The following is a 10,000-nucleotide window of genomic DNA, read 5'->3' on the forward strand; positions in this document are numbered from 1 at the left end:
GAATATTAAATTTTATTGTATAAATGTATTTCCACAGCACTTTTTTTTACATGTACATACACTGAGTGTAAATTCATTCAAGTAACTAAATTATAAACATGAAATAAAATATATCCTTAATTTAATACATCAATGTTAGTTCTGCCTCCAGGCACAAAACAAACTCAATCACTAACATCCCTCCATATGGTAGAGCCACCTTTGCCCCGACTCTACTTGTGACGTCATAACAAAGGGGTGGGGTCCAGAAGTATAAAAGCCCGCCCCCAGCGTGTGGCTCTTAAATGAAGACGCAGAAGAGACGCGAAGAGGATTAAGAGTACTGGATAAGTATAAGGACTTCACCGTGGTTTAGGTTGTGTGTCTGTGGAGCTATATTTTGATCTGGCTGTCTTGGATTAAACATCCATTTTGTTTTTTTTTTTTGTTTGGATAGTCGATTTGTTTTGTTTTACCGGATGCGAGCACCAGTGCGTAATTGGAAAGGTTTTGGGTATGGCGCGTCTCCATCTGCGTTTCCTCCTGCTGGCTCTGTCTCTCCTGCTACCCCTGGTCAGTTTTACAGACATAATACCCTCTCAGCGAATGCGTCTAGTGCTTTAATGTGGTTTTTAAGATATTATTGAGTGTAGTATGGAAAAAAAATAGAAGTAATAAAACTAACCTGAACACATTATAGGTGTTTGTTGTGATATCAGAGTAATTCTGTAGTAACAGTGGGTTATGTGACCTGTTTCCTCTGTAGGTTGCCTCCTCGGGGTTATTTGAGCTGAAGGTGCACTCTTTCAGTACCACACGCCGATTCTGCAGGAGAACTCGAGACTGCAACATCTTTTTCCGCATCTGTCTCAAGCACTCGGAGGATGTGATCTCCGCTGAGCCGCCCTGCACCTTCGGCACCGGACAGACCGGAGTCATGCGGGCCGAACCGGGTGCCATCTCCAACAGCGCTGCCATCCGAGTGCCCTTCCACTTCAAGTGGCCGGTAAAGTGAACTTTACACACGAACCAGTCTCACACTGCTGCTTTAAAGGTGTTCACATAGTTCAGATTTCTCTAACAGCTATGATTTTGAAGTCATACAGCCTTATAAGATTGTCTATTTAAAACAAAGTCTTCTAAGAAAAAATAATAATACTAAGTTTACATCATGGAGTCGCATGAACTTCGATTTAATGAATGAATTCATTAACAAATTCGTGTTTATGGAATAACTGGCGAAATTTTATATTTTGTTATATATATTTATATATAGTATTTATTAATTTATTTTGAAAAGTCATTTATTAATTGGATATTGTTTATTTATTCATTTGATTTATTTACTGAAATTCTTGTTTGCTTCTTTAAGGCTGTTTTTTTAATATTTAATGATTCATTTAGAATTTCTTTTTTATTCTCACACATTCAAAAGAGATTTTTTCTAATAAATGCAATTCTGTTAATTGTAATTTCAATAAAATGAAATAAAAATTGGAGTAAAATCATTATTTGAGACATTCATGTCCTTCAACATGATGTGGAACAAAGCAGTGTTGCAGTGTTGAGTTTGCTTTTTACACTGTGCAATTAACTCCAGAAAAAGTTAACTAAAATCTCAGAGTAAAGAATTAACACCTGCACATTCAAGTTAACATCTACAGTCTCTAACACACATCTGTTGTGTGTGTGTTAAATAAAGATCTAGTGTTGACCACCAGTCTTATCTATTACATGGTTACTACAGAATTGGAATCATTTGAATTAACACCTTATGTTCATTTAAAATGTTTTTTTCAGTCCTCTGTGCCAGCATGTTAGTTCTGTAACTGTTTTGTCTTGGCCACAGGATTTTAATACCAGCGTCATTTACATCATTAGCCAGTATTTTAACTGTCTTTCTTTTTTTAGGGAACTTTTTCTCTGGTTATTGAAGCCTGGAATGCCGAGTCACCCAAAGAGCATGCTGACCACACAGGTACGTGTCCACTAACACATCAGTAAACCATCACCATGCCTTTGCATCTTCTTTGTATTCAGGAGGGTGTGTATAATGTTGAGTATAGATGCAAAATCACATCAGTGTCCAACTTGGTTAAAGTATTGAGTTAGCGTGTAGCTAGTCAAAGAGAATCAGGTCTATAAAATTGAGATCTAAATTAAAATAATTTAGCTTGGCCACCTAAACTACAGGAACTTGTTACCTGCAAACACATTAGTGATTCCTGTGCAAAAGTGTTTGTTATATTAATAATACTAGGGTTAGGGTTAGGGTTAGGGTTAGTTTGTTTTTAGACTGTTTACTATAATGCTACTACTTGGTAACAAGAAACTAGATGATAATTAGCTTATTGATTATATTAGCTTGTTGCTAGATCATGTGTTGTGATGCTAATTATTTGTATGTTTTCTGTGTACAGAGAACCAGAACAACCTGATCAGCCGTTTAGCAACCCGGCGGCGTTTAGCTATCGGTGAGGACTGGTCCCAGGACGTGCACTTCGGTGAACAGAGTGAGCTCCGTTACTCATACCACGTGTTCTGTGACGAATTCTACTACGGAGACGCGTGTTCAGATTACTGCAGGCCACGTGATGATACACTTGGCCATTACACGTGTGATGAAAACGGAAACAAACAGTGTCTGGATGGCTGGCAGGGAGAATACTGCTCTGATCGTGAGTCTATCACTCTTGCTCTCTGTCTCTCACACATGCACACGCGCACAAACACACTTTTTGAGCATTGTGTTCACACTTATTTAACACACTTCAATTTGAAAACAATTTACTAAAACCCACTAATCTGTGATGGATCCTGAGCAAATGACCGACATTTTACTGTTGTACGAAACTTTCTTTTTACTGTTTGATTAAAAAACAGCTAGACAGCAACTTATAGCTGCATTAAAGAGTGTGAGTGTGTGAGAGAGGGAGAGAAAGGGAGAGAAAACACAAAGAGAGGGAGTGTATATGATGTGTCATATGGCCAGATGTCTGTTCAGTCCCTTGGGCCAACTACGTCTGGTCTAGAAGCGTCTCGACGCGTGGTTTTGTGAGAGTCTGGTTGGACATGAATGAGTTAATGAGTGTGTGCGCGTGTGTGCAGAAATCTGAGCTGCTCTAAAGCTTATCTACATCTAACATGTGTGTGTGAGTGTGTGTGTGTGAGCATCTCATTCAGTTCTTTTGTTCATCAGGACAATAGGAGCACTGAGCAGACACATGCTGTGGACTTATTCAGTGTGTGTGGTTGTGTGTGTGTGTGTGAGCTCACCAGCTGCTGGCCTGAACACTTAACACTCCCATTCATTTGTTCTCATTTAGCTGGGTGTGGCCTGTGAGTGTAACCTCTCTCCCCTTCCCCTCCCCTCACAGCCATCTGCTCAGCGGACTGCAGCGATCGTCACGGTTACTGCGAGGCCCCCGGTGAGTGTAAGTGTCGTCTGGGGTGGCAGGGCCCGTCTTGCAGCGAGTGTGTACGCCACCCCGGCTGTCTGCATGGCACCTGCACGCAGCCCTGGCAGTGTGTGTGTAAGGAAGGATGGGGAGGTCTCTTCTGTAACCAGGACCTGAACTACTGCACCAACCACCGGCCCTGTGCTAACGGAGCCACCTGCACCAACACTGGGCAAGGCAGCTACACCTGCACCTGCAGGCCGGGATACGGAGGCACCGACTGCGAGCTTGAGATCAACGAGTGTGACTGCAACCCCTGTAAGAACGGCGGCAGCTGCAATGTGAGTTACTTAACATCGCTTAACCTTAACACCACCACCTAAACACACCACCTTACACACGTTCACTTACTTGGGTCCCCATAATACACCTTTACTTTAACACACCATAAACACAGATAACTATCACCAACTACAAGAACACTAACACTATAACGTTAAGAACCCAACACATCTTCATTCCAGCACACCCTAAACCAAGTGCTAACACCGTTACCCACAGCATAATCCATAAAATACCAACATGAGTCCCTATAACACATTTACAGGAACACAACTGTTTTTGGCTGAACACTAACACCATAACCTTAACACTTTAACAAGCCTTTACACATAAACTTACCACTAACACTGACCTCTGCAAGAACAATGAAACATAAACCTGATCGTGCTTTAACATTAACGCTAACACTTTTACAAACACACTCTAAACTTAACATCTTCAATAACCCCATAAAAACAAAACGCTCTCACCTTAACACTAATGCTCTATCACACACTCTCACCTTAACACTAACGCTCTAACACACACTCTCACCTTAACACTAACGCTCTAACACACACTCTCACCTTAACACTAATGCTCTATCACACACTCTCACCTTAACACTAACGCTCTATCACACACTCTCACCTTAACACTAACGCGCTAACATAACCTTAATAAGAACATTTAACGGAGTCTGACACTAACTCTTAACAAAGACTAACACCTACATTAACATTCATTCTAATTCCAACACCATAATCTAACACCGTATCATACTCTAACCTTAACACTCGAATAAATACTAACATTAACGCTAAAGCCTTCACACACACACACTAAACTTAACACTCTAACACAGCCTAACCAAACAATAACACATCAATACAACTAAACCTTAACACTACCACCTTAACACTAAGGATCTAACACACTCACTCCCTCACCTTAACATTACTTCTCTAACACACTCTAATGCACTCTAATCTTAACACTAACACATTCTACCACAACCTGACTTTAACATTATACTCCTTAACATGCTCTAACCTTAACACTCTAATAAACTCTAATGTTAACATCACTGCTCCAACACTTTAACCTTAACACTCTAACACATTTTAACTTCTAAAATAAAACTGACTCTAATATACTGTTAATTTAACACGCTTAACACACATTAACCTTAACACTAACATACTAACACACCATAAGCCCTGCAAGACTGGAGACCTCTGCAATGTGAGTTTAATACTATCTAAGATTTACACTAACACCTTAACACACTAACACCCAAACACATCTTTACTGTCCATAGATACATCCCATAGATGGTATTTAATTCTCTCTCTCTCTCTCTCTCTCTCTCACACGGTATAGGATCTAGAGAACGATTACTCGTGCACGTGCCCTCAGGGCTTCTATGGGAAAAACTGTGAGATCATAGCAATGACGTGTGCTGACGATCCGTGCTTTAACGGAGGAACGTGTGAGGAACGTTTCACTGGAGGCTACGTCTGCCGCTGCCCCCCAGCCTACACTGGCTCCAACTGTGAGAAGAAACTGGACCGCTGCAGCCACAAACCCTGCGCTAACGGTGTGTGTTACAGTATTTACATTAGGAGTTTCCATGAGATTTCGTCCTCCTCCACGAAAACACCATAAACAAATATATATAATATATAATTCCATAATGAATTGCAGTGGAGGATGTTTTTAAATCCGCTTAAGTAGTTGAAGTGTGTAACATGTTCTCTGTGTAGGTGGTGAGTGTGTGGATGTGGGCTCAGGGGTGCTGTGTCGATGTCGTCTGGGATTCGCCGGGCCGCGCTGCGCCATTAATGTGGACGACTGTGCGCGTTCTCCGTGTCAGAACTCCGGCACGTGCGTAGACGGTGTAAATGACTACATGTGCTCGTGCACACTCGGATTCACTGGAAAGAACTGCAGCGTGCGTGCTGATGCCTGCCTCTCACACGCTTGCCTGAATGGTGGTACCTGCTACACACACTTCTCAGGCCCAGTGTGCCAGTGTGTGCCTGGATTCATGGGTCCCGGCTGCGAGTTCCCCGTGCTGGATAGGGCAGGTCTGGAGCGGGCAGCGTCACGCAGCTCCCGAGGCTCCTCCCCTTCCACGGTGGCAGCGCTGTGCGTGCTGGGCGTGCTGGCAGCTTGCCTGGGTGTGTGCGTGGCTGTGGTGTTCTTGAGGCGTAGGAGGCAGCGTCTGCGCAGACAACAACTCTGCGACTCTGTCTTCAATGACCTTGAGACCGTCAACAATCTCGACCGCCAGCACTACCCATATGAACGCGAATTCCTGTCAAGAGCTGTCAGTCAAGTGAAGCCAAGCAACAACGAGGCCAGGCTCAGCAGCTCACTGGCTCCCGGGCACACACTTCCTGCTGGGATGGACTTCCTGTGGAGTGCCGGAGGGCCAGGGATGAGATAACATTCACACACATATATAACACACACAGGCATAGGTTCAGGAAACAGGTTTTAAACTCCACTAACGCACAAACCGAGTAAAGAACGAACGCTATGTAAGCACTTCTTTTCCATATTTCGTTTTATACCGAATGAGAGAACTCATTAAAATTGTGACACAGAAAGTGATATCGGACCTTTTGGAGTTTAGGCTCCAAAAACAAACAAAAAACAAACAAACAAAAAAAAAAACAAGGATTTATAACTTACTTTAAAGTGTTAGATTTGGTATTAAGGGTGATTGCTTCAGAATTCAACATGAACAGTATGTGACTCCATGAATTAAAGAAAATTCACAGAATATAAAGAAGCAAATGTACAAATTATTTTTTATGAATACCTCACAAAATAGCTGTAGGAAAGGGAGGAAAGAAAAAACAGGACTTTATTGGTATGTTGGGCCAAATCCTGACTGGCTTCTAGAAACCTCATGTCAGGCTTTCTTTCTTTCTCTTTTTTTTTTTTTTTTGTCAGAATGAGTCGAACGTCTTTCCTCCATTTAATTCTGAATTTCCACATTATGCTGAATGTCCTTTAAACCATTTACCTCTTTTTTTTTTTTTTTTTTTTTTTTTTTTTTTTTTTTTTTTTTGTTATATTGATATTCATGTAAACAATGAGATATCGGTGTTAGCTAGATATCTGAATTCTTTTGTACTTCTGGTTCAGGTTATACAGCTAATTGTATATTCCTGCTGTTATTATATGTGTTTGTATATATAAACTCGCTTAATCTCGAACTGGGAAAGTTCTAAGTCTGCATTTCCGCCGACGTTCGATTGTAGCAAAGTCCCAAATATTGGATAAAGTTCTCTCAGATCTTCCTCACATCCTGTACGGATGATTGTACTTGTGTGATCTGCATAACGGAGTGTATTAGATCTGTACTTTCATTGTTACAAAGTCAGAAATATATTTATAAATATTTTTGCTAAACCAAAATGGGGATATTGTTAGCCCAGCGTTGTATTGCTATGTAGCAGCGAGCTCTTTTTGTTCCTATGTGTAAACGGGAACCTGTCATTTTTAAAAGTAAAACTTTCTGAGCTTTTTCAATGTGATGTTTCTGACTCAAATTGTTTATTTCTGTTGCTCTTTCACCTTCCATGACTTTAAACCTGAGTTATTGCCTGCTTTATTTTTTTTTCTGTTTTTGCATTTTTGTACTTTTAATTTCAATCATTGTTCTTGTAAAAAAATATTTTATGTTAATTTATTTTGTATGTCTCTTTGTTTGAAGGTAATAAAATGAGTAATATAACCCCCTCATTATTTATGTAATTTATTTGCAGAAGGTCAAGTGATTGGTTGTTAATTTACCAGGAAACCTATCAGAATCCGGATTTGGGGAATTACGTGTCAAAGTGATAAATATATGGTTTTATTTCAGTGATTTACACAAACTAAATTAGACAAAATATATTTGAAAAGAGTTTTATTAAAAGATAATGTTTTAAATAAGAAATTAGACGATTTTTCACAGCCGCCACCAAAACACCAATTAGCAGGGGGTCAGCGCCACCTAGTGGAACATTGTAACAGATTTATTTATTGAACTAAATTAAAATAGATTTTCGACTGTAACCGATCATCAAAACGTATTAATGCGTTCGGTTTGTTTCTACGTTAAGTTAGTAGTTACTGTAGTTACACTAAATGGTGAACGTTATATATAGATATATGTAGTTATTTTCCCCAAACTGTTAGCACAACGTTTCAATTGCACAATAGTATTTTACTTTGCAGATTATTATATAACAACAAAATGCAAATAAATATGCAATGGGATGTTCAACATGTACACGTGGATGTGATGGGAGGGGGAGCAAATACTTTTGGCCATTAAAAATGGTCATGTGTAGGAACTTGTGCGTCTAACTGATGCCTTATAGTTAGGTTTAAAAGTCCAGTGCAAACAGTAAAAGCCAGTGAAACAGTTCATTTGGGAGTTTAACAAATGTCAGTGTTGATAAGTAAAAAAAATATGTACATTCTTCCATGATTTAGCCTCTAATTAGTCTAATTAATCGTGAAGGCGTATGGTAGCAGACCTTGAATGAGTGTACGCACTGGAAAAGAGGGAACGATTTAGAAATGTGCTGTGAAAGTAAACTGAAAGTTATGGATAGTGTGGATCTCTGCGAGTCCATGAGACACGCGCGCACACGCACCCCCCCCCCCACACACACACACGTCAGCGCGCGCGCGCCCGTTCCTTCATTCCACCGATCGTACGTTCTCCGTCTTTCACGCGCGCACCATGGCCGAGGAGCAGCAGGACCACCGCCTTCATCCGCGAGCACTGGGACCCGCGCGCGAACACGGCTTGAACCTGCAGAAACGGCAGGCGCGCGTGACGGTGAAATACAACCGCGCGGAGCTGCAGAGGCGCTGGAACGCCGAGAAGTGGATCGAGCGCTCGCTGGAGGAGCTGTACACCGGGGCGGTGAGTGCGCGCGCCACAACGGCCCTCACGTGTAGAGTAGAAGTTTACAAACAAAACAACAGTGAAAAAAACTTTTTAAACACGGATTTTAGTGGTTTTACTCCTGCGTTAATAAGCAAAATGTCAGATCCCGGACGGTAGAAGAGTGTTTATCTCATGCGGTTGTGTCAGAGACCCGTTTTAACTATGTAGCTGTTACTATGGAAACGATATGAGGGCACGATACTGTCAGGGGTGCTGTTAAAGAAAATGAATCAACAGCTTCTGACCAATCAGCGCTGTGGTCTCGATTTAACCAATCAGAACATGTTACACATTACAGCATCTGATAATATTTTCTGATCTGAACTTAAAGATACCATGATTGAGATATTTTGTCACCTTTTTCTTTAGCCACTAGCAACCACAAACTGTTTTAGCAAATGTAAAAACTCCACAAACTCCTTCTTAAGTGCACTTGATGAAAAGAGATTTAATTTGGAGTAACGTGGTGACTGAAAGAGGTGGTCGTGATTCTGGCAGTGATGTTTACTGACAGTGTGTGTAACAGTGTCATAGCCGGAGGCTACAATAAAGAGGCTACAAACTTGCTTATCTTTGGAATTTGCTTCTTTGTCATGTCTGGACATCGAAAAAAATAAACTGGTGGTCAATATCCAGACCATGTGACCTGCGGAGATCTCACACACCAGCACATGGACATTACCCAAGATTTGTCTCATCAGTAATTCCTAAACAGCTTTAAAGGCTAAAGGGCAAATACTTGAGCGACAAACGAAGATAAAAAGAAAGTTTTTAGGCTGCACAGGTGCTAACCAGTAAAACACAAGACGGCAAATAAACACTTCAAAAGTGCTAGTTTAGTGTTCTTATCTCCGCTAGACAGCAAGACGTCGCATAACTAAAGCTGTGGATGGTTTTTAGCCAGCTATCTAGCAAATGTTAGCTTATTTAGTTTTACAGCAACATGGAAGAAGGCTGGATATTTATCCAGAATTTTATAGATTTATTTGTTCTGTCAGAAGCTAGGAGTTAAAATGTCACCCAGCTACACAGCTACTCAAACATTATAAGTCCTACATAAGGAGAGTTAGCGTTACTATTGTTTCAGATAGCTAATTAACTCGTTAGCTTGACTAGATCGTTCTATACCGTCGTGGTCATTTTGTGAAGCATTATTCTAGCTAGCTAGGCAATGTTAGCGAATACATTTTTCATGGAATTCTTGATTCATGGAATTCTTCGACTGTGAGACTTCTTTCTAGCCACTTATTCAATGCTAACAACATTTTGCAGCACAGAAGCTTTAACATGCTGCTAAATCATGGCTGCTTAAATGTAATAGGGGTAGATGATGCATTTCTGT

At 40.8% G+C, this 10,000-nt stretch overlaps 2 protein-coding genes across 2 annotated transcripts in view; both read left to right on the forward strand.

The window, feature by feature from the left end:
• The first annotated feature begins 298 nt into the window (after nt 1–298).
• dlb (deltaB) lies at nt 299–6,721 on the forward strand. Its single transcript, XM_060862998.1, has 7 exons — nt 299–552; nt 746–985; nt 1,891–1,957; nt 2,400–2,657; nt 3,357–3,718; nt 5,082–5,298; nt 5,465–6,721. The coding sequence occupies exons 1-7, from the start codon at nt 496–498 to the stop codon at nt 6,148–6,150; spliced, it is 1,887 nt and encodes a 628-aa protein (XP_060718981.1). The 5' UTR covers nt 299–495; the 3' UTR covers nt 6,151–6,721.
• Nucleotides 6,722–8,375: 1,654 nt separating this feature from the next.
• The window catches only part of ppp1r14aa (protein phosphatase 1, regulatory (inhibitor) subunit 14Aa), a 6,165-nt gene continuing 4,540 nt past the window's right edge, over nt 8,376–10,000 (forward strand). The window contains exon 1 of the mRNA XM_060862999.1: nt 8,376–8,634. Within this exon, the coding sequence (XP_060718982.1) occupies nt 8,449–8,634 (186 nt within the window). The 5' untranslated portion in view covers nt 8,376–8,448. The remainder of the gene's footprint in view (nt 8,635–10,000) is intronic.

Source organism: Tachysurus vachellii, chromosome 26 (genome assembly GCF_030014155.1).
Source record: "Tachysurus vachellii isolate PV-2020 chromosome 26, HZAU_Pvac_v1, whole genome shotgun sequence".
NCBI lineage: Eukaryota > Metazoa > Chordata > Actinopteri > Siluriformes > Bagridae > Tachysurus > Tachysurus vachellii.

What these genes read in the sequence shown, in the direction of transcription:
- dlb (XM_060862998.1), top strand. Translation starts at nt 496, where the DNA reads ATGGCGCGTCTCCATCTGCGTTTCCTCCTGCTGGCTCTGTCTCTCCTG. An exon ending in CCTTCCACTTCAAGTGGCCG is followed by an intron (nt 986 to 1,890) that starts GTAAAGTGAACT and finishes TTCTTTTTTTAG; the next exon opens with GGAACTTTTTCTCTGGTTAT. An exon ending in GGGAGAATACTGCTCTGATC is followed by an intron (nt 2,658 to 3,356) that starts GTGAGTCTATCA and finishes CTCCCCTCACAG; the next exon opens with CCATCTGCTCAGCGGACTGC.